Source organism: Eubalaena glacialis, chromosome 3 (genome assembly GCF_028564815.1).
Source record: "Eubalaena glacialis isolate mEubGla1 chromosome 3, mEubGla1.1.hap2.+ XY, whole genome shotgun sequence".
Classification (NCBI taxonomy): Eukaryota; Metazoa; Chordata; class Mammalia; order Artiodactyla; family Balaenidae; genus Eubalaena; species Eubalaena glacialis.
In genome coordinates this window covers 59,714,888-59,742,467 of record NC_083718.1, presented here as the reverse complement: position 1 = coordinate 59,742,467, position 27,580 = coordinate 59,714,888, and the positions used below count along the sequence as shown (strand labels likewise).

At 38.1% G+C, this 27,580-nt stretch overlaps 2 protein-coding genes across 4 annotated transcripts in view; one reads left to right on the top strand and one right to left on the bottom strand.

Moving 5' to 3' along the window:
• Positions 1–618: 618 nt before the first annotated feature.
• CENPL (centromere protein L) lies at positions 619–16,646 on the bottom strand. The gene is made up of 5 exons (XM_061185696.1): positions 16,600–16,646; positions 12,552–12,728; positions 8,785–9,036; positions 2,673–3,215; positions 619–690 (listed from the first exon to the last, which is right to left on the bottom strand). Exons 2-5 carry the CDS (start codon positions 12,723–12,725, stop codon positions 619–621), a joined length of 1,041 nt encoding a protein of 346 aa, XP_061041679.1. The 5' UTR covers positions 12,726–12,728; positions 16,600–16,646.
• Positions 16,647–17,281: 635 nt separating this feature from the next.
• DARS2 (aspartyl-tRNA synthetase 2, mitochondrial) overlaps positions 17,282–27,580 on the top strand; it is a 31,497-nt gene continuing 21,198 nt past the window's right edge. Inside the window, exons 1-4 of one of the 3 annotated variants that reach the window (XM_061185692.1) lie at positions 17,282–17,437; positions 17,886–18,046; positions 18,703–18,802; positions 26,627–26,693. In XM_061185692.1, coding sequence (XP_061041675.1) covers positions 17,926–18,046; positions 18,703–18,802; positions 26,627–26,693 — 288 coding nt within the window. In that variant the 5' untranslated portion in view covers positions 17,282–17,437; positions 17,886–17,925. Of the gene's footprint in view, positions 18,047–18,702; positions 18,803–26,626; positions 26,694–27,580 lie in introns of all 3 variants that reach the window. The other 2 variants (XM_061185693.1, XM_061185695.1) reach the window with 2 other exon arrangements.

The window sequence follows — 27,580 nt, the reverse complement described above, 5'->3', positions numbered from 1 at the left end:
GACACTGATAAACACAAGGCTTCCTTTTAAAAGTGAATATTTAATTCAACATTGCAATAAGAATTAAACAGCATTAAAAACAGAAGCATATTAGTGGCTTAAAAAATGTATAGTAACTTTAGTTTCCTTTGGGGAGGATTTTGATTGCTGGTTCTCTACAGCAAAATGATGCTAGGAAAATGTCTGTAGAACATAGAAATTCTCTCTGAATACAAGTCTAAAATGCTTAAAATTAGGGATTAAAGGTTTTAAAGATACAAACCAGAAATATTCAATATTAGAGGTATCTCATTTGAATCCTAAAAATTTTGACATAATAAAACATTATATATTTTTTAGAAAGATGGCCAACAAATTAATAACTCGGCACATTCTAGAGACTGGCATCCCAGATGACCAGGACTATATTACACAAGCACCTGGCTGTGGTTCATCCACTACCACCTTCTTTGTTCTTCTAGATCCTTCTTGGCTTTCATCTGGGTAACTCCAAGGCACTGTGAGGAAAACAGATGCACAGATGCCCATTTCTCCTGCAGTCCCCCTCAGCAGAGCAATCAGGCAGATAGTCAATGAGAAAAAGGTATATAATCCATAACTTATAGTCCCCACAAGGCCTCACTCAATTTGAAAAATTGCCAGTTCTGTCAAATATGCCAACACTCCAATAAGGTATTTATGACACAAAATCTGAAAAAAAAAAAAAAGACATTTAAAATTAAAATACAATTACTTATAGCAAAGCAGTTTGATATTTGATAAATATTCCAGGCTTATTTTAAATTCCGTATCTACAAGCTAAGCTATGAACATAAACCCAAACCATTGCTGTTCTAAGTCAAATAGACTTTACTTAATAAAGATGACTGACTTTAATAAATTTACAACTACTAGTCAATGGTGCTTAGATGGAATTAGACTAGGGTTCTTATTTATCCTGGCTTCCATGGATAAGCTAACTATCTGCCTAAAGAGAAGGGGGAAGAAGGAGTATCTATGAACCCCTTAGACTTATATGCAAATTGAGTGTCTACATTTTCTAGAAAGAGTTCCATAGCTTCCTTCTTCTCAAAGGGATATATGATGCCAAAGTGTCTTGTAGAAACGAAGCAGAGGCAGAAACCTGGTTAATACATTAATTTCAAACTTTTGAGAGGCAGTACAGTGTTGCAGTTAAAAGCATAAGCTTTTGAGTCAGATGACTGGGTTTAAATTCCAACTCCACTTATTAGCTGTGTGATCTTGAAGGAGCCTACTTATCCTCTGTGCCACAATTTCCTCTTTACAACCTATGCAAATAGGTTGTTGTGAAAACTAAATGGGACAATATGTGTAAATGCTTAATAATGCTTGGCACAGTTAGTGCTTGATAAATGTTACCTTCATCATGGCATTATTTGAACCTAGGAGCCACAGTTACTGTCTTAGATCCTTACGAGAGGCCCTTAGAATAGACCAGATAAAACAGGGCCACCCTTATATTCATAGATGGATAAGAACACATTATATAAAATAGTTTTTAAATGTAGTTTATTAATAGAATGTGAGAATATGGAAATAAAATTTTAAAATATAAGGACTTCATGAAATTGAATTCTGAGGTGCTAAAATGTAAATTTATTTCTTTATAATGTCAAAGTAAGATGGAATAGTATAATATTTCAAATTTATTACTGTGAACCATAGTAAGAAATAAATTTAACATCATGACCCAGTACAAGCAAATGCATATCCTTATTACATGTTATATATTCTCATTTTTATATTTTCCACTCTATTTTTCTTTTGTTTTTTAAAGCTGGTTTCTTCCCATCAAATTACTTCCTAACCTACTGCTGCATTGTGACCTCCAGTCTGAAAAGCATTAAAATAGTGCTTATAAGATAGAGTATGAACTTCTTGGAACCTAAGAGATTAAGTGTTTAAATCTTGACTCTTCCTCTTACTAAGCTATCTTGCATGTGTCACTTAAACCTATCTTGGCTTCAGCTTCCTTGTTTTAAAAATAAAATAAATGTAGGTAAAAACACCTAACTATAGCGTTGCTCTAAAGACTAAAGTATGTTAAACTCCTAGCACAGTGACAAGACCAATATTCATGAGTGTTTATTGTGGCTGTATTTTAATATATTTTAAATATATTAATATAATACACTTAAATATATTTAGGTGCCTACTCTCAGTTGTTTTTTTTTTTCTCAGTTTATTTCTGATACTTTCTCTAATAAGGCCTTCATAGACACTAAAACAATGTCTCTATTATTTCTTTCCCAGTAGGGATACAAAAGCCTAAAATATAAAGATGATATTTTAGTTCTGTGTTTCTACTCTAATTTTCTTATCTAACACACAAAATCCTCTGTTACTCTGATAATTATTTCAAAGTTGACAAGAAAATTCTGAAAATTTCAAAGTTACTACAGAATAAGTCATATTATTACCAAAGTCTATGGGCACACAGTGTATAGTATCCTTCCACTATAAAGCTGCATATAGAAGGCTTAAGACTTTTTAGTAAACCATTTATAAAGCATAAAATAAAATCTCTCTACTGTCGTCAACTGGCAGACATCCCAAAGTGTTTCTTCAATGTGGAAAATACAATTGCCATACATTTTGAAAACTATGCAACAATAAGGAAAAATTACTTAACTAGATTTGCTCAAACTAACCTTTATTTTTCCATCAGTATGTGCTGAAGCTACAGATGTTGAAACACGAACCAATCTTGTGGCTGATAAATGAATTTTGAAATGCCTATGGAAATGTGAATACAGGCAGTCCATGAATAAGTCAACTTCCTCCTGGGTAACTTCCCCAGGTGTTTTGTGAACACTGTCCCACAAAGCTTTTGCATCTTCTGGATGTATGGCATAAGAAATATCCAGACTTTGAGGGCTACAGGGTACAGACCAAAGAAATTCAGTAGTAGCCATATAATGGTCCATTTTGCATGCAGTCCACATAGCAGCCATCCAGGAAAGATTAAACGCATTGATTGCTAAGGGACGGAAATAACAGTCAAAAGTTTTCTGAAACCAGGTTCCAATTATGGCTGTATTAGTCTCTGCACCATTTGCAAGGAATAAGGGTAGACAGGTGAAATCTTCTGAAACAGTCTCCAGAAGACTGTCTCCAAATATACAGCAGAACCAACCAGTCCACAACACTTTACCTTCTCTGTGCTCAGATGGCAATTGAGATTTTGACAGAATCTATGAAGAAAAATCAAACGGGTTCATTAAATTCAAAAGTACATCTACTCCTAAAGTGCATCTTCTCAGCATTAATTAGTACATTTAAAAATAAGAAGATATGTAGTATTACCTGCCAAAAACCACAGAGGTAATAGTCTCCCTGATCATTATTAGGGTGTATCAAGTTAACTGACCTTTCTCCTAATACTCTTTATTAGGACAGACATGGTATATGGCAAGATCTTGGTGCAACCAAAATGCAAAAAGGGGTGCCAATATGGTATAACCAGGTACAGTACCCTGAAAAAAAAAGTCTCAAAATCTCAACTTTAACTTCGTCTTCCAACGCAGGGGGTGCAGGTTTGATCCCTGGTCAGGGAGCTAAGATCCCACATGCCTCCTGGCCAAAAAAACCCAAAACATATAACAGAAGCAATATTGTAACAAATTCAATAAAGACCAAAAAAATGGAAAACAAAAATCTCAACTTTAGAAGGGGACTTCTCTGGTGGCGCAGTGGTTAAGAATCTGCCTGCCAATGCAGGGAACACGGGTTCGAGCACTGATCCGGGAAGATCCCACATGCTATGGAGCAACTAAGCCCATGCGTCAAAACTACTGAGCCTGCACCCTAGAGCCCACGAGCCACAACTACTGAAGCCCACGCGCCTATAGCCAGAGCTCCGCAACAAGAGGAGCCACTGCAATGTGAAGCCTGTGCACCGCAACGAAGGGTAGCCCCCACTCACCGCAACTAGAGAAAGCCCACGCGCAGCAACAAAGACCCAACGCAGCCAAAAATAAATAAATAATTTTTAAAAAAAACCTTTAGAAGGGACTGTAAAAGGTCACCAAATCCGATGTGCTTGAATTATTCCACTGAGGAAGATGTCACTATTTCCTAAGGCAGCTCTGTCTATCCACTTAAAATGTTCTTTCACATGTTAGGCCCCATAGTTTCCAACCACTGGTCCTACTTTCTTCCTTACGTGCATGTAGATGAAATCTAATCTAATCTCTCTTCTACAGAAAAAGCCCTTCAAATATTTGATGATCCTTATCATATATACTGCTATGGTCAACATCTCCAGTTTCTTCAACCATTCCTTCTATGACATACATTCAAGTGTTCACACTATCTGGACACTCTTCTCTGAAATTCTTTGGCAAAGGAGTCATTCATAAGTGAACATAATTACTTCAAAAAGGTCTGATTACAGGACTGTCACCACCTTTAACCTAGATTATACTCCTACTAATATAATCTTAATAGTAGATTTCTGGTTTTTAGTTGACAGCTTTACATAAATTAGCCCTACATACTCATTTTTGCTATTAATAGGTAAATCCCCCCCAACTCACATTGAGGCAGTAAACTTATTCCTATTAAAGTTTTAATCTCTTTCAATTTGGCCCACTGTGTCAATCCATTCAGATCTTTTAGAATCTTGATTATATTTTCCAGCAGATTGACTAACCCCTCAAACTTTAAATTTGTAAATTATATAACAAACATACCTTCCAGATATTAATAGAAGTTTTAATTAAAGTTTGACCAGGACAAGGTGAAGATCACAGCCCTATATTATATCCCTTTAGAGATAATCATTTAAACAATTATTTTTGCCATTTTTCTCCTTGTTCAAGAAGTTATGAGACTTTCAAATACCTTAAAGCCAGATGTATTACGTCTATCACGCTTTTATAACCTATAAGTCCTGTAACCCTGGCAAGAAATGAGATTTAATTAGAAAACTATTAGGACACTATACTAGGAATTCAAGAGGTCATTTCTATTCCTCACAAAAATATTTGCTTGCCTGATGACATGCAAACCATGTAACTTCTTTGGGCATCAACTGCTTCAACTTGACAGAGACTGCTAATTATCTACCCAGTATATATTTTTCCTTCCACAGTAAAACAGTGCTTTCACTTGAGGTGGCAAAGTACCCACTAAAAATTTTTTTCTAGTCTCCCTTCCATCTGGGATGTAAAGAGAAGTAACTGTTGGGTGTCAGCAAGTCTCGTTAAAGATTTACTCAGTGGCAGGCATCCTGTCTGACTTTCCCATCTTCCTCCTACTTCTTGCCTTAAACTTACATATAGTATTTAGAGTTCCAGGAGCCAATTTAGATTATAGTGTGACCATAGGAGGGAAGCCACCAAGGATGATAGAGAGGACAGAAGGAGCTTAGATTATTAATAATTTCATGAATCATTTACCAGCCTGGAAAAGCTTACCCCTGGACACTTTTTTGAAAGACAAGTAAACCTCTATAGTCTTTAATTCACTGTTATTTAGACTTTCTGTTACATGCAGCTGAACCTAATCCCAGTAATCCTGAGATCCTTGCCAATACTATGATCTATACCAGGGGTCAGCAAACCTTTTCTGCAGAGGGCCAGATAGTAAATATTTTAGGCTTTGCAAGCCATGTGGTCTCTGTAGCAACTACAACTCTGCTGTTGTAATACAAAAACAGCCATAGATGATATGTAAACAAATGAAAGGGGCTCTATTCCAATAAAACGTTATTTACAAAGCCAAGCAGCAGGCCATAGTTTGCTAACCCCTGATCTATACAAATAAACAAAATTTCAACTGTTTCAGAATTTATCAATGACTAAAATGAGTTAATTTAGCAGAAACAGAAGGAGCAGGCATAAATAATAAAATAAATCTGGTTTCTTAATAAATCAAAGGACAGTCATATTACTTTTATATACTACATATAGGAAGGAATGTTAAATGTTACATTTCTGAGAGTAACTTGGTGTGACATATCACAATATGTAACAATGTTATTTTGCTAAAATTCTACTTCTAGGATTTTAATCCCACTAAAAACCATAGAATTATAGAGATAAATTTACAAAAATGTAAAATTTACATTTACATTTACTCAAAATGACATGAGTAACTATCTACAGCACTGATTATTAGTAAAAAAGCCATAATGCAGAAGTATGGGCAATATGGTCACAATTTTAATAGATACAGACAGCCAAACAGATATATCTAGGTTCATGATGGAGTCTATAATTTTCTTATAATGTCTTTGTCTAGTTTTGGTATTAGGGTAATACTGGGCTCATAGGATGAATTAGGAAGCATTCCCTCTGCTTCTATCTCTGAAAGAAATTGTAGAGAATTGGTATAATTTCTTCCCTAAACGTTTGGTGGAATTCACTAGTGAACCCATCTGGACCTGTTGCTTTCTGTTTTGGAAGGTTATTAATTATTGATTCAATTTCTTTAATAGGACTAGGCCTATTCAGATTGTCTATTGACAAATAGATGTATACCAAAATGTTAAACTGTGGTTTTTAACTTTCTTTGTTTTTTTTGTTTTTTTGTTTTTTACCTTTAAAATATTTATTTATTGGAAAGGTAGTAGTCTCATATAGTACAAAATTCAAAATAGAAATGTACACTTTGAAAAGTTAGTCTACCAGCTACCTCTGTCTACCCGCCTCCCCCAACTCAGTTCTTGCCCCCAGAGCCCAGTTACCAGTGTTTCGTGTATCTTTCTGGAGCTGCTCAATGCATATGCACAATGCATAGCTTTTAATTTCTGTTTTTAAGAAAATGTACAGGGCTTCCCTGGTGGCGTAGTGGTTGAGAGTCTGCCTGCCAATGCAGGGGACACGGGTTCGAGCCCTGGTCTGGGAAGATCCCACATGCCGTGGAGCAACTAGGCCCGTGAGCCACAATTACTGAGCCTGCGCTTCTGGAGCCTGTGCTCTGCAACGGGAGAGGCCACGATAGTGAGAGGCCCGCGCACCGCGATGAAGAGTGGCCCCCGCTTCCCGCAACTAGAGAAAGCCCTCGCACAGAAACGAAGACCCAACACAGCCATAAACAAATAAATAAATTAAAAAAAAAAAAAAAAAGAGAAAAAGAAAACCTTTAAAAAAAAAGAAAATGTACAACAAAATCTTCTGTTACATGCAGAGTTTAAGTGTTTTTGCAAATACATGTATTATTTTTTCTTCTTTTATGGCCCCTGGCTAACATGTCTTGTTCAGGAAAGCCGTTCATATTCCAAGATTGAAAACAATTTTCCTATATTTACTTCTAATACTTTTCTATTTTGGTTTTAAATTGACATCTTTAAACCAACTGGGTTTTTACATTTGAACAGAGTCTGATATAGGTGGGGATCTAATTTTATTTTCTTTGAAGTATGGCTATTGAATTGCTTCAATACCATTTAATCCAGCCTTTCCAACAGATCCAAATCATTTAATATCCAGGTCCCAAATCTCCAGCATCAGTAAGAACCACCGAGGATAGCTTCATCCCACAAGTCCCACTCCTGGGTGCTATGTTTGCCAGGATGCTTCTTCTCTCTACTGGACCTTCTTCCCTCCTTCATGGTGTCCCAATCATGGGTGCTCTTCTTTCCGTACTTGGACTTCTCTGTGCTTCCTGGCGCCACTTTGGCCTTCCTCCTGTTCTCTTTGTGGGAATCTTCATCCTTTTCATCCCTGTGGTGCTTCCTCTTCCACGATACCTGCTCCTCATCGCCACGTCCTCCTCCTCCCTGGTCCTCTCCCTGGACCTTCCCATCCAGCGTCCGTCTTGATCTCCTGCCTGATGGACACTGGTGTGGTCCTCTGAGAAGCAGCTGGCCTCTTCTCTGTGTTGTGCTGTGTGGGGGCCAGTGGTCATTCCTTGCACAGGTGGGCTTGGAAACCACTGGTTATTGAAGAAATGGTCGTGTTTTTTCTGACAGTGATTTACAGGTTCCAGTCTTTGCCGGACGTGATGAATATTGGACAGTGTGGGTAAGTGGCTTTCCACTGTTTTCGGCCTTTTGTAGGAACTGGGGGACTTGTGGGGCCTCCTGAAGGGGAATCTCTGCTCCAGCATTGGAGGTCTAGGTGCAGTGTGGTCCTTTTCTCTGTACACAGAGTCTTCTGTCCCCTTTCTAAAGCAAACCTCTGGTTGTAATCCTCTGGCTCTTTGCTTTCTAATATAATCCTGAAGTTCATGTTGAAAAGAGTCGTAAGTCTTAGAATTTCCCACTATATTGACTATGGATGAAACTCTGGAGTCACCACCATGCACTAGTTTACTGAGAGAAATTTCCACAAACAGATGGAGCCTCACTTCCTCAAGCCTACAAGTCTTTGGGGTTGTGTAAGTAGAAGATCTGTGGGCCCACAGAGAGCAGAGGTTCGCCTGCCAAGAACCTCAAAAGGAAAGAAGGAAGGAAGGAAGGAAGGAAGGAAGGAAGGAAGGAAGGAAAGAAGGAAGGAGCCCTAGCTAGGGGTAGGTTTTACCCAGCTCCAGGAGAAGAATCCCAACTTCTCTGCAGCGCAAACTTCTCTCTTTCTTTGTACTTTTATGTATTTTCTAAGTTTTCTAAAATAAACATGATTATATTGTAAAAGGAAAAAAACTTTTTTTTTAAGTTGGTCATATCTAATTACTATAATTTGGTCAAACAAGACATAAAATAGGTTATAAATCACAAGCTTAAGAATTTTAAAAACAGTAAGAAAATATCACAATTTCTAAACCAAGACAACGCACATTCTTTTCTCCTAGGAAGCAAGTACTGCTTATATGATATACCTGGACAAGAAATGCTTCAGGGTCTCTCTGTGTTCCTTTCATTCCCAGGAGAGTAGAGAAAATCACTTTGATGTTGAAGTCGTCTCCCACTTCCACAGCAAGTCCTTTTTGCTTTTCAGCAGCAATAAATGCATTCAGAAGTTTAGAATACTCTTTGAAATTAGTATAGGAGAATTTATATAAGGGAGTTAAACTATATAAAGTCCATTGTTTATGCAGAAGGAATGCAAACTTTTGAGGATCAACATCTTCCTAAAAAAAAATCAAGACAAAGGAAGTTTAAGAATTAGGAAACATTAGTAACTAAGAACTTAATCACAGTATCTTAAATATTTAAAACAAAGCCATTACTGGGTACCTGATCTTTGCATCTGCTGTACTTTCCCTTTGGAATGTTCTTCCCAGGGTGTTCACATGGCATGTCCCTTTCCTTCATTCAGGTCTCTGCCCAAATGTCACTCAAGAGGCCACCTTATCTAAAGTAGCACCTGCACCCATTCCAGCTTCGTCACTCTGTATCTCCTTAACATGCTTTATTTTTTTCACAGCACTTATTACTATCTGACATTAGGTACTTGTCTGATTTTTACTGTCTTCACTACTAGAGTATGAGTTTGATGAGAACAGGAATTTTGCCTATTTTATTCACTACTATATCTCTAGCACCTAGAACAATGTCATCTAGAACAGCTGTTCAATAAATATTTATTGGATGAACAGTTATATTTGACTTTTAGAAACTTCAAATTATAGAGTTTAAAAATAGTCACCACTGTATTCCTGGAGCATCTAATTTGATTGGTTTTAATTTAGTAATTTCTAAAATTGTTTGGCAGTAAATTCACTCCATCACTCTAATTCAGTAGATTAAATAAAAAGATATGTGGGAGTATTTTGGCCAGGCTCTATTAGAATCACAGGGACCACTAAAATCAAAACACTTCATTTGTACTGGCACTATGGCAGTGCTGAGGGTCTTCACATACACCCCCACATAAGCTCCTAGTTTTATCCTGAATTGAACTTTTCTATAGAATCCATACTTGCACAGTCCCAAATATCTTTTGGAACTTTCACCACAGTTGTCCACTTGACAAAAATATTTGTTCTGACTAGAGTACTCATGGAAAAGTTGTGAACTTTTTTCTTATTACTATCAAAAGATTTGGGGGAAAAAAGGGGGAGTCCAATGGTTAGGACTTGGCGCTTTCACTGCCAGTGCCTGAGTTCAGTCCCTGGTTGGGAACTAAGATCCCTTAGGCCGCATGGTGCGGCCAAAAAAAAAAAAAAAAAAAGATCTGGCAAAATTATTTGTATCATAGAGAAAAGGAAACACTGAACTGGACATTCCAGTCTTTTTTTTTTTTTTTTTACTGTTGCAATGTTTGTTTTTTTATTTTTCCAGTCTTTAATTTATATACAATCTCTGTTTTCTGGTTAAGAACCATAACTTTCATTACCAGGACTAGTAATTTTTCTTTTTTTTTTTTTAAATTTATTTATTTTATTTACATTTTATTTTTGGCTGTGTTGGGTCTTTGTTGCTGCACGCGGGCTTTCTCTAGTTGGGGTGAGTGGGGGCTACTCTTCGTTGTGGTGCGCGGGCTTCCCATTGCGGTGGCTTCTCTTGTTGTCGAGCGTGGGCTCTAGGCGTACGGGCTTCAGTAGTTGTGGCTCACAGGCTCTAGAGCTCAGGCTCCATAGTTGTGGCGCACGGGCTTAGTCGCTCAGCGGCATGTGGGATCTTCCCGGACCAGGGCTCGAACCCGTGTCCCCTGCATTGGCAGGCGGATTCTTAACCACTGCACCACCAGGGAAGCCCCAGTAATTTTTCTTTAAAAAAGTTTTCACAAAAAAGCAAAAATTTTCTCATATGCCAAAAGATACTAGACCCACCACACAGACAAGAAAAAGTTAAAAGGAAGGTGTGGGTGACTGATCAGCCAGGTTCCTTGCTAAGTGACTCAAAAGCATCCATCAAACTTGTATTGACGGCACTTCGCTGGTGGTGCAGTGGTTAAGAATCCACCTGCCAATGCAGGGGACACAGGTTCGAGCCCTGGTCTGGGAAGATCCCACATGCCACGGAGCAACTAATCCCATGCACCACAACTACTGAGCCTGCGCTCTAGAGCCCTCGAGCCACAACTACTGAAGCCCGAGTGCCTAGAGCCCTGGAGCCACAACTACTGAAGCCCATGCGCCTAGAGCCCGTGCTCCACAACAAGGAAGAGTAGTCCCCAATCTCTGCAACTAGAGAAAGCCCTCGCACAACAACGAAGACCCAACGCTGCCATAAATAAATAATTAAATAAATTTATAAAACAACAAAAAAACTTGTATTGACTGAGGTTTTATTTCATAGTTCAGTAAAATTACAAATTACTAATGTTATACACAGGGTTTTTTTATGAATGATCAAAACAGAGCATGTTGCCACCAGACAAATCTGGAACAATATAAACATGAAAATAATTTAGTAAAGAATTAGAAAAATTTTAAAAACAGGAATTCATGAATCTGTACTGATAAATAGATAAATAAATGGAATAGAAATGAGAAGGGCCTAAAATAGAATGCCAAAGGCTGGTTGGTAAATATGGAGCAAACAGAGATGGAAAATCATTATTTTTCAACCATCACCATAAAGATGGGATTAGGCAAAAAATATCAATGGATGAAGGATGTTAAATGTGAGGCAAAATTTTGATGAGGCACAGGATATTTGTATTATCTTAAAGTGTCTCCCCACAGACCACTTATTAGTTGCAGGGGGGAATAAAGCAGTAATTATTGGGCAACACGTTGACAAGATGATCAAAATTAACATCATCTATGTGCTACCAGATGTTATTCCCCAAAAGGATACAACACGATCTATACAGTATTCCAGCCAGCAATACACAATTTCAATCTAATCTTGAGAAAACATCAGACAAATACAAAATGAGGAATATTCTATTTAAAAAGGGAAGAGGAGGAAACATATTCTTCAAAAATGTCAATGTCATAAAAGACAAAGAAATATTGTGGAAACGTCCCAAATTAAAGGAGGTTAAGGACGGAACTAGAGGATGTCATACTAAATGAAGTCAGACAGAGAAAGAGAAATACGATATCCCTTATATGCGGAATCTAAAAAGAAATGATACAAATGAACTTATTTACAAAACAGAAACAGACTCACAGACTTAAGAGAAGGAACTTATGGTTACCAGGGGGGAAGGGATAGTTAGGGAGTTTGGGATCGACACGTACACACTGCTATATTTAAAATGGATAACCAACAAGGACCTACTGTATAGCACAGGGAACTCTGCTCAATGTTATGTGGCAGCCTGGATGGGAGGGGAGTTTGGGGGAGAATGGATACATGTATATGTATGGCTGAGTCCCTTTGCTGTGCACCTGAAACAATCACAACATTGTTAATCGGCTATACTCCAATATAAAATTAAAAATTAAAAAAAAAAAAAATCAACCAAAAAAACAAAAACTTTGTCACCATTGGAGAATGCTAGGAAACCAACCCCTAGCATTATTCTGAAAGCTAGTACATAAAGAGAAAGAATTAAAAAAAAAAAAAAAAGGTTAAAAAACATATGGTACTGATAGTGTGAATAATTGTTATAGCTGTTTCTCATTTATTTTATTACCACAGGGAGTAAGAATATACTAAAAATACTATAAATAGTAACAACAATTGAAATGTTTCATTCACAGACATTCTCAATCATTAGTAACACAAAGGAACACAAAGAGCATACCTGCAGTGGTGAACACTGAGGAATTTTCCTTCGAGGTGGAGTCGGGATAAATGAAGTCTGCTTCCTGACTGATTCTAATCGTTTTTGCAGAGGGGTGGCACCTATAAAGTAATCTTTAAGCCTTGAGGATGCACACTGTCTAGGAGTCGATTCTGGTGCATCATAAGAATCCATGGTCTACATAAAAAGAAATAAAACCAGAATTCTAAACACTAAAAAGTTGATTCATGCTCATAGTTTCACTGATTCCTCTATCTACTATAAAGGAATTCTTTCTCTCTCCCTCCTACTCCCTGCCCCATTTTGACTTTTTAATCAAATCCTATATTTCTCATTGGCTATAGGCTATTTTTATGAACATCTTTCAGATAGCTCAAACACAGTTATGTTCAAAACTAAATTCAACTCCTTCTGTCCTCCTTCCGAAAGGTAGCTGGTCCATTTTCAAATTCCTGTCAATTTTCTAAGTTAATTTAAATTTATTTAAGTAGTCTCCCACTTTCATTTTTTAACATACAATCATTAAGCACATTCTTTTGAATTTTTCCTTCCTCAGTCTCTCTATCCATTCCCAAAGCTACTTCCTTAGCCAGGTCTTATTACCACAACTAAATGTTCCATATCTGAGGGTAATCCATTTTTCAGAAATGGTACTTTATTATTAGTCACCTGTGCAAAAAACTTTACAGTGATGAGATAAATTCTACTCTTCTGCTGGGTATTCATAACTCATAATTCAGCTTGTCCTTATCCTACTTCTCCTAGACATAAACACATTCTTGTCTTCATGTGTTTGCTTATCAACTGTATTCCCTATCTCAAGTGTTCTTTTTTCATTCCACCTCCATTAAAACCATGTGTGAATTTGATCCCTTTTCAAACAGTAGGGTTTTGTTAACCTTTTTCCCCCCAGAATACCTATGTTACACACTTCTGTCTGTGTCTGTATCAGTGGCTCATTCTGGGAAGCAGTGTGTGTGTGTGTGTTTGTGTGTACAGAATGAGATCCTCAGGGGTAAATATTCTGAAAAAGCCCAAAAGCCCTCTAAATGAGTCTAACAAAATCCCTCGAGAATATTCTACAAAATCTTTGGAGATTAATAATACACCAGCCCACACAGCTCTCTTCAATCACCTAGTCTCTACCACTCATTTTGGCCCGAATTCATCTGCTTCCTTGTACTATTTTTTTGGTGTGCATTTCTTCTCTTCCCAGCAAAACTAAACTACTTTGACTGAAATCATGCTCTTTGTATTTCTCTCGTATAATTACCCTAGTATAATGCTGAATGCTGTTTAATTGTTAAGCAAGTATTGGTTTAATTGAACAGAAGTATTTCATGGAGCTCCAAAATTGAAAGGAATTATGATTTAAAAGTTATAAAAATTACTCCCAAGTAGTGGCACAGTTACCCTTTCAAAAATTTTTTTCACAAATGAAGAGCTTTATTTATCATTATATTTAAATTTCATCATGTCAAAGTATGACACACTCTATATCTTGCACAAAACTCCATAAATTAAATATATAGTTCTCAAAACTCAGATAATGCCCAGAGAAAGATCATATACCATACAACTTAAATAGCAGCTACTCTAAAACAGTCTGGCTTTAAATGCGTACAGAATTGTCTATTCAAAATGGAATTTTAATCAGGCCCATCTACACTGAATGTTTCTTTCAAATCTGTTATTTGGAATAACTGCTAACATTTATTGAGTATTCATCATGTGCCAGGTAACTTTCTAAGCCCTTTAACAAATATTGTCTCATTTAATCCTCAAACAACTGTATGAGGTGGGTTATTATATTCCCAGTTGACAGATAGGAAGATAAAGAAATTAAATACCTTGCCAAAGTCATACAGCTAAAAATGCCAGAGCCAGAATTTGAACCGAGACAGTCTAACACCAGAGTGGGTGCTCTTACCTCCTTCTTGCACACTGCCTTTCAATAGGGATCAATTTCAAGGCAAAATAAGCCCTACTAAATTTGACTCCTTAAAAGAGAAATTCTATGAATTCCAAAAGGATTTTAAAGTCTATCTAGGTGAGAGAAAGACTACTAGCTCTGAAAGGACTGGTTTTGAGAAAACATTTCCCTTGAGTAATTTAATACTGCAGTAATGTGAAATAGCCCAATCCATGCATTAAAGATTAGAAAATGGTTTATACCTATTTTACTTTCTCACTCCATACTCAATAATGTGTAATTTTGCCCTGCCAGATAATTAAGAGGTTAAAAATATAGCTTGACTTAATATTTTACTGTCCTAATATTCTTCCTTCCAACTGTAAGGAAAGAGGTCCTCTTACTTGCTTTCTAAAGCCAATCCATCAACCAATATTCTAGATCTCCATGTCCCTTCACACTTCCCTTGGGCACCATCTCCCATGTTTATTTCAAACCTCTATCATCTCTAATCTCTACTTCACAGGATACTTTTCTTCCACTGTCAAGCATATTCTTGTATTCCTAACACTAAAATTTTTTTGTTTAAATCCTATCCGTCTCATTCGTTTTGAGACCAATTTCCTGGCAATATGGTATACAACTATTGCCTCCACTTACTAATAAATATTTTATTGGAAATCTTCAGCAACCTCTCTTATGAAACCATCACTATAAAGACACAGCACTTTTGAAGATTACCAATAATATTTTTGCAAAAACCACGGCCAAATACTTGGTTCATCAAGTTTGCTCATCCTTACTCCTCTAAACTTTCTGTTACCTTGTTGTTTTCAGACACTCAATGATTTCTCCTCCTTGTTTCTTATGGTTCCTTCTGACTCATTTGCTGATTCCTATCTTTCCTCCAGTCCCAACAGTACGTGTCTCCCCAGACTCTGAAATCACTCATTCTCCATATGATAACATTCATTCTACATATGACTCCTAAATCTCTATTTTCAGACCTTTGCACCTGCATTTCCAATTTCCCGTAAAACATTAAACTTTTGTGTCCTCAAACTCATTAAGTTCAAAGCTAAACATTATTTCACAACCAATCTTTCCTTTCCAACTACCCTGTTTCTCAGTAATAATTCCACTCTTCCTTCTCATTTTCCTCCCTGCCCCTTAAAATACTCCTTAGTCATCGTTTACTCTTCCCTCAACTTCACGTTTACATCCAAATTAGCATCAAATTCTGACATATTTCTTAAAAGCATACATACTAGCCCTCTCAGATTTGGCCTTCACTTGCATTCTTAATTATAGCCACTTACCTTATTCCCAGTCTTAACCCCTCTCCCCAGTCCATGACTAGTTTCTCCATAGACACCACTTTTATCTTGTCATTACCTTGCTTGAGATCCCATAACAATTCCCACACATCTTCTAAATAAATGAAGCCAAAACTTCTCTGCCTGGGTTTCAAGGCACCTGATCATATTATCTGATCCTATCCAGGTTCATTTTCTACTACTTTAGTTCTTACCCCAAGATCCATGGACAAAGGGTCTTTCCAAAATCTAAAAGCCCTCTGAGGTTGGATGCAAAATGGTGTATGCGTGTGTATCTGGTGGGAGAAGGGGGTGAAGAAAGGTCCAGGAGATGATTCTTTAAACGGTTAAGAGCCACTGCCCTACCCCCAAACATGCACCCCTTCCCCTAGGCTGCTCCTCACCCTCCTGCTCTTCATGCCTGTCATGTTTGCCTCTGCTCCCGGACTTTTTTATTCAACCTATTGCCAATTAAGACTACTTCTCTACACCCATTTGTCTGACCAAATCCAATCTATCCTTCAAGTTTCATCTCCTCAGGAGAAGCTTCCAAGTATCCACAGAGCTAGCTCTCCGGCCAATTCCTCTTGCACTTGCAGTTCAGAACACACAATTACAACTCAGTTGTTTTTCTTGTGCTAAGTCCGTGAAGGAAGGGACCCTGACTTAAATCACTTTTGTACATCGTCACCTAACGCCAATGCTAAGCAGGTCGTGTGAAACACATCTGAACCCCCAAGTATTGTAAAGATAACGACCACACAACAGGGCAAAACACAAAGTTTACTGCCACGCCCGGACCAATAACAAAGCATCTTACCAATAAAATGCCGTGATGACGCTGTCAACCATTCCCTTCACGAATCATTCTTCAAGTCTGGATCCAAAGCTACGTCGAAACTGAAATCCCCTTTAGTAAAAGAGCCGCCAAAATGACAGCGAAGAGTAAGTCCGGAGGAACCCCTGGCGCTCCCAAATTCCCTCTCGCTCCAGCACAGGTGGGTTCACGACGGACGCAAACGGGCCCAGTAAGGAGATCTCCGCGCCCGCAGGCGCCAGCCGAGCCCGACACTTCACGCCGGGAGGGACATTTCCGCTGACTCAGCCACCCAGCTCCGCGACCCTCGCTCCTGCGGAGTCTGCTTCAGCCCACGGAGGGAAAGGGCAAGGGACAGTGTGTCCCAACTCGCCCCTCTCCACCTGAGCCCTCAGGGGCCAACGCCAGCTCCAAAATCCCGCCGTTAAGAAGCAGCAACCTTACGTTCAGCCGCCTCCTCAGTTTAAAATCGTTTCCCGACTAGCTCTGCGGCAGGACGCTAGACGCCTCCATGGCGCCGATTTCAAGTCAGTGAAGCAACTACGGTTGCCATTTTAACTGAGGGCACGGGAGCGCTCTAACCATTATCGTCTACTTTCCTAATCGCGGGGAGTTAATCTTCCGCGCTTTTCTACCGGTGCTGAGCGGTCCTTCAAATTTCCGCCCGTAGTAAAGATGGCGGCATTTCCTGTGTTCTGACTGGTTGACTCCCTCCACCGTAATCTTGGTTGTTCGTGGGGTGGGTTAAGGAGTGCTTGGCTCCCAGCGGCGATCTGTGTGTGGTTTCGGGCCCTGGAAACATTTTGGATTTGCTTGCATTCCTCCTTCTTGAAGACCCGAGGTCGGCCACCAGGTTTGGGAGATTTGAAACGCGGGGCTGATTTTCCTCCCTGTTTTCCGGTTCTGCCCGCGGGAACCTTCGGGGAAGCGTGGAAGGATGGGAAGGGCGTGCGCCTGCTGACCGGCCCCGTGCTGCCTCTGCGTGGCCGCGGTGTCCCGCCTTGGCTGCTGTATGGAATCGTACGCTTGTCACTTCAGGCCGAAGCTTTGTTTGTTAATAGAAGTGAAACGGATGCGTTAAGAGGGGACAAAGATTTTAAAAGTTCTTTCCCCTACCCAACTTCCCCTAAGGCCCCAAAGACTTTGCAGATTTATCTAGTTTGCCGACACGAGCTCTTGAATGTTCAGCGGACAAGGGCTTAAATATAAGAGAGTGGGAACTACTAATATTTTAAGGGATTTGTGTGTATTTCCAAAACTGACTTTTGACCGCCATCCAACACCTGCAGCGTGAGATTCCTGAGCGTCTCGCCATCCTGCGGCTCTAACATGTTCTGTTGGTTAAGTCGGCTGTACAGGGGTTTATCCAGACCCACTAGAAGGACCACACAGCTGATCTGGGGTTCTTTCTCCCGAAGTCTGGTACTGAGTTCACAGAGGAGAATTCCAGGTGAATATAGTGAGGAGGTTTGTCCTCTGAACAGCCCTTCCTCCTTTTCTCTGCAGCAAGAGTGCTTATTCCATTTTTCCCCTAGTCTCGACTGGATAGCTTTATGTGTAGAAGCACATCATTCACCCTCTTCATTTCTTATAATGTAGTTTTCTCCCTGGAATTTAAAAAGAGCAGAAAAGTAACCACATGAATAGGCTATTCATTAAGCTCATGCTGTGAATAAGAAGCCTAAAAAATTCTTTCATACTTGAGAATACTTTGAATAGGGTTTTCAAATGTACAAGTGACTATTTCACTCTAGATTCATACTAAAACCAGTTACTGCACCACCAAATTTATGAAATTCCCAAGATCCTGTTTCATTTGGGGAAGAAATGTGCACTATTAAGAACAGTGCGTTTTAGGTCAATGCAGATGCTGGGTGATCAAAAATATTTAGATTCTTAACACAAGGCAAAAATTTACGTTTGACAGTTATTCACATGGCTTTTGACACATTTGCAGGTAAATTTAATAGTGATTGATTACATTCTTCAACTTTATAAATTTCATCCATTGACATGAAATACCAAAGATGGTATGATTTGAGAATCTATTCTCAAACAATGTGCAAATGATATATTTTTAATCTTACTTTTTTTTGTTTCTTTAAGAACTCAGTAGCTTTGTTGCCCGGACCAACACGTGTGGAGAGTTGCGTTCTTCTCACTTAGGCCAAGAAGTCACCTTGTGTGGATGGATTCAGTACCGAAGGTAGATAGAGGCAGGTGGTTTAAGTATGCATGATGGTGGTTTTCCTAAGGCAATTTCAAACTGCTATTAATTTTTAACCAGTCAGAAGAATAAAAGCTTTGCAACTCCTGTAGGAGTCTCAGAAGTCATTGAATTTTCAGTTTTGTTTTTGTTTTGAAAGACTCAAATAGTGTCACTCTCAGTAAGTACCAGTAACATCTGTTGAAGGGTATAATAAGTGTGATCCACCAAGGGACAGAAATGTCCCTAGGTTTACTAAGATTGAAGAGTTCCTAGGACCAGTAATTGGGTAAGCTGGTAAGCTTCCATAGCATAAAAAGGCATAGTTTTTGCTAAATTTAGGTAGAGAAAAAGCCTGAAAACATGAACAATGATTCCTTAATGTTAGAGGACATATTATTGTTGTTGTTCATCTCTATATTCCAGAACATACCTGAATGGAACATTAATTCACAATGAAGAGATCCAAAATACATAGATTGAGTGATTTTCCTAAAGAATATGTCCCAAATGGGTGGCTATTTGACCCATACATTTGGTGACTTTTATCTCCTGAAGGAAAATCTGAGGAGGCTTTCTGTACCTCTTCTTGGTACTAAGCACTGTATGAGAAATGTCAGTTGAATGCTAAAATATTGGGGTTTGGGGGACCTTTTGATGGCTTATAGAGGTATTAAGTTAGTACTGGACCTCTTTTAGGAAATTTTAGATTACATCTTATTTTTAGGAAAATAAAAGATTTTATATTGCTGTATTTTAAAAAATGACTAATCAGATGTCTCTAATATGCTAAAATATTACCTTTGGATTTTTTTTTTTTTTTCCCCACACACACTGTATTTTATTTTTACAAGAGATAAATAGACTGACACCAAGCATTGTACATGGATGACCACAACAAAAGCAACAATGATTGCAATTACCAAACATGAAACACACTCATACTATGTCATAATATTGACATTCAGTCCAGTAATCCTCCACTGCAACAGCTCCTTTACTTTGCAGTGAAAATTGATTTCTATATTCTTTGCCTCTGAGTTCTTGTGGGATTTTTTCTTTTTTTAAATTCAACCAGAAAGTCACAAAAATTATACTCATCCTCATCAGTTCACTCAGTCCCATGTAATTAATTTTTTTTTTTTTCATCTTGATCTTTTGTTAGCACTTTTATGAGCTCATCAGTTTTTCATTAGAGTTCTGAAAATGCTTATTCATTCAGTTCAGCAGTACAGTCAGGTACCAGAAACCTGTACTTGTCAGAGTCTTTTCCATGAATTTCCTGAAGATGAAACCCTTTTATAGGAACATATTTACAAAAGCATCAGAGTACACCCAGAACTGTCTGTAAATGACAAAACACTTAAAAATGACCACGGTTAAAGATTGGATGAAAGTTCATAATAATGCAGTTGACAAGAAAATTAGTTATTTCTGAGATATACATTTTAAAGTAATAACTAGGATTATGACTTATAACATTATACCAGAACATATAAGATTTTTAGAAATTTCATGTAATGTCTGAAACATTTATATTAACATATTTCCATACAAATAACCCAATGAAAGTTTAGTATTAGTTGTTTTGTTTGTTTGTTTATACTGCAGGTTCTTATTAGTCATCAATTTTATACACATCAGTGTATACATGTCAATCCCAATCGCCCAATTCAGCACACCACTATCCCCACCCCACCGCAGTTTTCCCCCCTTGGTGTCCATATGTCTGTTCTCTACATCTGTGTCTCAACTTCTGCCCTGCAAACCGGCTCATCTGTACCATTTTTCTAGGTTCCACATACATGCGTTAATATACAATATTTGTTTTTCTCTTTCTGACTTGCTTCACTCTGTATGACAGTCTCTAGATTCATCCACGTCTCAACAAATGACTCAATTTCGTTCCTTTTTATGGCTGAGTAATATTCCATTGTATATATGTACCACAACTTCTTTATCCATTCGTCTGTTGATGGGCATTTAGGTTGCTTCCATGACCTGGCTATTGTAAATAGTGCTGCAATGAACATTCGGGTGCATGTGTCTTTTTGAATTACAGTTTTCTCAGGGTATATGCCCAGTAGTGGGATTGCTGGGTCATATGGTAATTCTATTTTTAGTTTTTTAAGGAACCTCCATATTGTTCTCCATAGTGGCTGTATCAATTTACATTCCCACCAACAGTGCAAGAGGGTTCCCTTTTCTCCACACCCTCTCCAGCATTTGGTGTTTGTAGATTTTCTGATGATGCCCATTCTAATTGGTGTGAGGTGATACCTCATTGTAGTTTTGATTTGCATTTCTCTAATAATTAGTGATGTTGAGCATCTTTTCATGTGCTTCTTGGCCGTCTGTATGTCTTCTTTGGAGAAATGTCTATTTAGGTCTTCTGCCCATTTTTGGATTGGGGTGTTTGTTTCTTTAATATTGAGCTGAATGAGCTGTTTATATATTTTGGAGATTAATCCTTTGTCCGTTGATTCGTTTGCAAATATTTTCTCCCATTCTAAGGGTTGTCTTTTCGTCTTGTTTATGGTTTCCTTTGCTGTGCAAAAGCTTTGAAGTTTCATTAGGTCCCATTTGTTTATTTTTGTTTTTATTTCCATTACTCTAGGAGGTGGATCAAAAAAGATCTTGCTGTGATTTATGTCAAAGAGTGTTCCTCCTATGTTTTCCTCTAAGAGTTTTATAGTGTCCAGTCTTACATTTAGGTCTGTAATCCATTTTGAGTTTATTTTTGTGTATGGTGTTAGGGAGTATTCTAATTTCATTCTTTTACATGTAGCTGTCCAGTTTTCCCAGCACCACTTATTAAAGAGACTGTCTTTTCTCCATCGTATATCTTTGCCTCCTTTGTCATAGATTAGTTGACCATAGGTGCGTGGGTTTATCTCTGGGCTTTCTATCTTGTTCCATTGATCTATGTTTCTGTTTTTGTGCCAGTACCATATTGTCTTGATTACTGTAGCTTTGTAGTATAGTCTGAAGTCAGGGACTCTGATTCCTCCAGCTCCGTTTTTTTCCCTCAAGACTGCTTTGGCTATTCGGGGTCTTTTGTGTCTCCATACAAATTTTAAGATGATTTTTTCTAGCTCCGTAAAAAATGCCATTGGTAATTTGATAGGGATTGCATTGAATCTGTAGATTGCTTTGGGTAGTATAGTCATTTTCACAATGTTGATTCTTCCAATCCAAGAACATGGTATATCTCTCCATCTGTTGGTATCATCTTTAATTTCTTTCATCAGTGTCTTATAGTTTTCTGCATACAGGTCTTTTGTCTCCCTAGGTAGGTTTATTCCTAGGTATTTTATTCTTTTTGTTGCAATGGTAAATGGGAGCGTTTCCATAATTTCTCTTTCAGATTTTTCATCATTAGTGTATAGGAATGCAAGAGATTTCTGTGCATTAATTTTGTATCCTGCAACTTTACCGTATTCATTAATTAGCTCTAGCAGTTTTCTGGTGGCAGTTTTAGGATTCTCTATGTATAGTATCATGTCATCTGCAAACAGTGACAGTTTTACTTCTTCTTTTCCAATTTGTATTCCTTTTATTTCTTTTTCTTCTCTGATTGCCGTGGCTAGGACTTCCAGAACTATGTTGAATAATAGTGGTGAGAGTGGACATCCTTGGCTCGTTCCTGATCTTAGAGGAAATGCTTTCAGTTTTTCACCATTGAGAATGATGTTTGCTGTGGGTTTGTCATATATGGCCTTTATTATGTTGAGGTAGGTTCCCTCTATGCCTACTTTCTGGAGAGTTTTTATCATAAATGGGTGTTGAATTTTGTCAAAAGCTTTTTCTGCATCTATTGAGATGATCATATGGTTTTTATTCTTCAATTTGTTAATATGGTGTATCACATTGATTGATTTGCGTATATTGAAGAATCCTTGCATCGCTGGGATAAATCCCACTTGATCGTGGTGTATGATCCTTTTAATGTGTTGTTGGATTCTGTTTGCTAGTATTTTGTTGAGGATTTTTGCATCTATATTCATCAGTGATATTGGTCTGTAATTTTCTTTTTTTGTAGTGTCTTTGTCTGGTTTTGGTATCAGGGTGATGGTGGCCTCATAGAATGAGTTTGGGAGTGTTCCTTCCTCTGCAATTTTTTGGAAGAGTTTGAGAAGAATAGGTGTTAGCTCTTCTCTAAATGTTTGATAGAATTCACCTGTGAAGCCATCTGGTCCTGGACTTTTGTTTGTTGGAAGATTTTTAATCACAGTTTCAATTTCATTACTTGTGATTGGTCTGTTCATATTTTCTGCTTCTTCCTGGTTCAGTCTTGGAAGGTTATACCTTTCTAAGAATTTGTCCATTTCTTCCAGGTTGTCCATTTTATTGGCATAAAGTTGCTTGTAGTAGTCTCTTAGGATGCTTTGTATTTCTGCGGTGTCTGTTGTAACTTCTCCTTTTTCATTTCTGATTTTATTGATTTGAGTCCTCTCCCTCTTTTTCTTGATGAGTCTGGCTAATGGCTTATCAATTTTGTTTATCTTCTCAAAGAACCAGCTTTTAGTTTTATTGATCTTTGCTATTGTTTTCTTTGTTTCTATTTCATTTATTTCTGCTCTGATCTTTATGATTTCTTTCCTTCTGCTAACTTTGGGTTTTGTTTGTTCTTCTTTCTCTAGTTTCTTTAGGTGTAAGGTTAGATTGTTTACTTGAGATTTTTCTTGTTTCTTGAGGTAGGCTTGTATAGCTATAAACTTCCCTCTTAGAACTGCTTTTGCAGCATCCCATAGGTTTTGGGTTGTCGTGTTTTCATTGTCATTTGTCTCTAGGTATTTTTTGATTTCCTCTTTGATTTCTTCAGTAATCTCTTGGTTATTTAGTAACGTATTGTTTAGCCTCCATGTGTTTGTGTTTTTTATGCTTTTTCCCCTGTAATTCATTTCTAATCTCATAGCGTTGTGGTCAGAAAAGATGCTTGATATGATTTCAATTTTCTTAAATTTACTGAGGCTTGATTTGTGACCCAAGATGTGATCTATCCTGGAGAATGTTCCGTGCGCACTTGAGAAGAACGTGTAATCTGCTGTTTTTGGATGGAATGTCCTATAAATATCAATTAAATCTATCTGGTCTATTGTGTCATTTAAAGCTTCTGTTTCCTTATTTATTTTCATTTTGGATGATCTGTCCATTGGTGTAAGTGAGGTGTTAAAGTCCCCCACTATTATTGTGTTACTATCAATTTCCTCTTTTATAGCTGTTAGCAATTGCCTTATGTAATGAGGTGCTCCTATGTTGGGTGCATATATATTTATAATTGTTATATCTTCTTCTTGGATTGATCCCTTGATCATTATGTAGTGTCCTTCCTTGTCTCTTGTAACATTCTTTATTTTAAAGTCTATTTTATCTGATATGAGTATAGCTACTCCAGCTTTCTTTTGATTTCCATTTGCATGGAATATCTTTTTCCATCCCCTCACTTTCAGTCTGTATGTGTCCCTAGGTCTCAAGTGGGTCTCTTGTAGACAGCATATATATGGGTCTTGTTTTTGTATCCATTCAGCAAGCCTGTGTCTTTTGGCTGGAGCATTTAATCCATTCACGTTTAAGGTAATTATCGATATGTATGTTCCTATGACCATTTTCTTAATTGTTTTGGGTTTGTTTTTGTAGGTCCTTTTCTTCTCTTGTGTTTCCCACTTAGAGAAGTTCCTTTAACATTTGTTGTAGAGCTGGTTTGGTGGTGCTGAATTCTCTTAGCTTTTGCTTGTCTGTAAAGCTTTTGATTTCTCCATCAAATCTAAATGAGATCCTTGCCGGGTAGAGTAATCTTGGTTGTAGGTTCTTCCCTTTCATCACTTGAAGTATATCATGCCACTCCCTTCTGGCTTGTAGAGTTTCTGCTGACAAATCAGCTGTTAACCTTATGGGAGTTCCCTTGTATGTTATTTGTCGTTTTTCCCTTGCTGCTTTCGATAATTTTTCTTTGTCTTTAATTTTTGCCACTTTGATTACTATGTGTCTCGGCGTGCTTCTCCTTGGGTTTATCCTGTATGGGACTCTCTGCGCTTCCTGGACTTGGGTGGCTATTTCCTTTCCCATGTTAGGGAAGTTTTCGACTATAATCTCTTCAAATATTTTCTCTGGTCCTTTCTCTCTCTCTTCTCCTTCTGGCACCCCTATAATGCGAATGTTGTTGCGTTTAATGTTGTCCCAGAGGTCTCTTAGGCTGTCTTCATTTCTTTTCATTCTTTTTTCTTTAGTCTGTTCCGCAGCAGTGAATTCCACCATTCTGTCTTCCAGGTCACTTATCCGTTCTTCTGCCTCAGTTATTCTACTATTGATTCCTTCTAGTGTAGTTTTCATTTCAGTTATTGTATTGGTCATCTCTGTTTGTTTGTTCTTTAATTCTTCTAGGTCTTTGTTAATCATTTCTTGCATCTTCTCAATCTTTGCCTCCATTCTTATTCCAAGGTCCTGGATCATCTTCACTATCATTATTCTGAATTCTTTTTCTGGAAGGTTGCCTATCTCCACTTCATTTAGTTGTTTTTCTGGGGTTTTTTCTTGTTCCTTCATCTGGTATATAGCCCTCTGCCTTTTCATCTTGTCTATCTTTCTGTAAATGTGGTTTCTGTTCCACAGGCTGCAGGATTGTAGTTTTTCTTGCTTCTGCTGTCTGCCCTCTGGTGGTTGAGGCTATCTAAGAGGCTTGATGGGAGGCTCTGGAGGTGGGTAGAGCTGACTGTTGCTGTGGCGGTCAGAGCTCTGTAAAACTTTAATCCACTTGACTGTTGCTGGGTGGGGCTGGGTTCCCTCCCTGTTGGTTGTTTTGCCTGAGGCAACCCAACACTGGAGCCTACCCGGGCTCTTTGGTGGGGCTAATGTCAGACTCTGGGAGGGCTCACGCCAAGGAGTACTTCCCAGAACCTCCGCTGCCAGTGTCCTTGTCCCCACGGTGAAACAGAGCCAGCCCCCGCCTCTGCAGGAGACCCCCCAACACCAGCAGTTATGTCTGGTTCAGTCTCCCCCTGGGTCACTGCTCCTTCCCCTGGGTCCCGATGCACACACTATTTTGTGTACGCCCTCCAAGAGTGGGTTCTCTGTTTCCCCCAGTCCTGTCGAAGTCCTGCAATCAATTCCCACTAGGCTTCAAAGTCTGATTCTCTATGAATTCCTCCTCCCGTTGCCGGACCCCCAGGTTGGGAAGCCTGACGTGGGGCTCAGAACTTTCACTCCAGTGGGTGGACTTCTGTGGTATAAGTGCTCGCCAGTCTGTGAGTCACCCACCCAGCAGTTATGGGATTTGATTTTACTCTGATTGCGCCCCTCCTACCGTCTCACTGTGGCTTCTCCTCTGTCCTTGGACGTGGGGTATCCTCCTTGGTGAAGTCCAGTGTCTTCCTGTCGATGATTGTCCAGCAGCCAGTTGTGATTCTGGTGCTCTCGCAAGAGGGAGTGAGAGCACGTCCTTCTACTCTGCCATCTTGGTTAATCCTCCTTACCTTTGGATTTTAATATGTGGAAAGTTTCCAATTTTAATTCAAATTTCTTATAAACACTTAAGCCAATAAAATTTTTTAAGTTTTAAAATCTGCCTTTTCATTAATAAGCCATCTGGATAGCATTAGTAAGCTGTACATATAGCTACTAAAAGTTGAAATTGTAAACGAAAAAGTTTTTTCATTAATAAGCTACAAGATAATTACACAAATATAACTATGAATGCATATTATTTATTATAAAAAAGCAACATGTGAAATTGCATGGGTTTTTTATTTGTTTAATTTGTTTTGCCTGCTTAAATTTTGGTCTCAAAGATTTTATCCTAATATGTTCACTTTCTTCATTAATCAGGCAAAACATCTTCCTGGTCCTAAGAGATTTCCATGGGCTTGTTCAAGTTATCATTCCTCAGGATGAGGTAATAGAAGGTTCCTCCTGTTATCTCCAAGCCTCTTTGATGCTGTGGTTAGAATAAATGAAGCATGTTGGATAAGTATGTTTGAGGTTTCAAATTAAGAAGTTTATTGTTAATGAAAATTAAAACTACCGTAAGCCACATTAAGACAAATGACAAACTGCGAAAAAATATGTGCAATTCATGTCACAGACAAAGGGCTAATTTCTCTAATATCTAAAAGGCTACTACAAATCAATTAAAATTTTTTTAAAAAAATACCAGTGACCCACTAGAATGATGAGTGCAGAATATGAACATAAAATTTATAGAAAAAATATATAAATGGCTATTTTTCTATATGTCTGTAGACATATGAAAATATGCCCAACTTCACTCATAGGCAGGGAAATATGAATTAAAGCTACACAGAATTGTTATTTTTTATGCACTGGATTGACAACACACTGTGTTTGGGAAAACAAGTGCTCATACATTCCTGGAGGGAGTATAATTTGGCACTAGCTCTATGGATGGCAATTTGGCAATATCAAAATTATAAATGCATATATCCTTTGAACTATTCATTCCACTTGTAGTCAATGATCTTAAAGTTATCTTACACGTAGACTTACATAGATGCAAAATGACACAAATACAAGGTTATTCACTGCTGAAATATTTTTAATCGAAAGAACAATCTAGATGTTCCCCAATAAGAGACTGGTGTAAAAAATAATGTACATCCTTACAGCTATGGAAAAGACTGAAGAAGCTTATTATGTACTAATATGGGAAAAAATCCAAGGTATATTGGTAGATACAAAAACGGGATACAGAAGAGCCTGTAGAGTGATATTATCTGTACTAAAAAGGGCTTGCGTATGTGTGTGTATGTTATGAACTGTCCC

Bases quoted from the DNA above. Each gene is read 5' to 3' on its own strand.
- CENPL (XM_061185696.1), bottom strand. From the start codon at position 12,725: ATGGATTCTTATGATGCACCAGAATCGACTCCTAGACAGTGTGCATCC. The intron at 3,216-8,784 runs GTATATCATATA...TTTTCTTCATAG, and splicing joins CTGAAGCATTTCTTGTCCAG to ATTCTGTCAAAATCTCAATT. The intron at 691-2,672 runs GTTAGTTTGAGC...TTTTTTTTTCAG, and splicing joins ATACTGATGGAAAAATAAAG to ATTTTGTGTCATAAATACCT.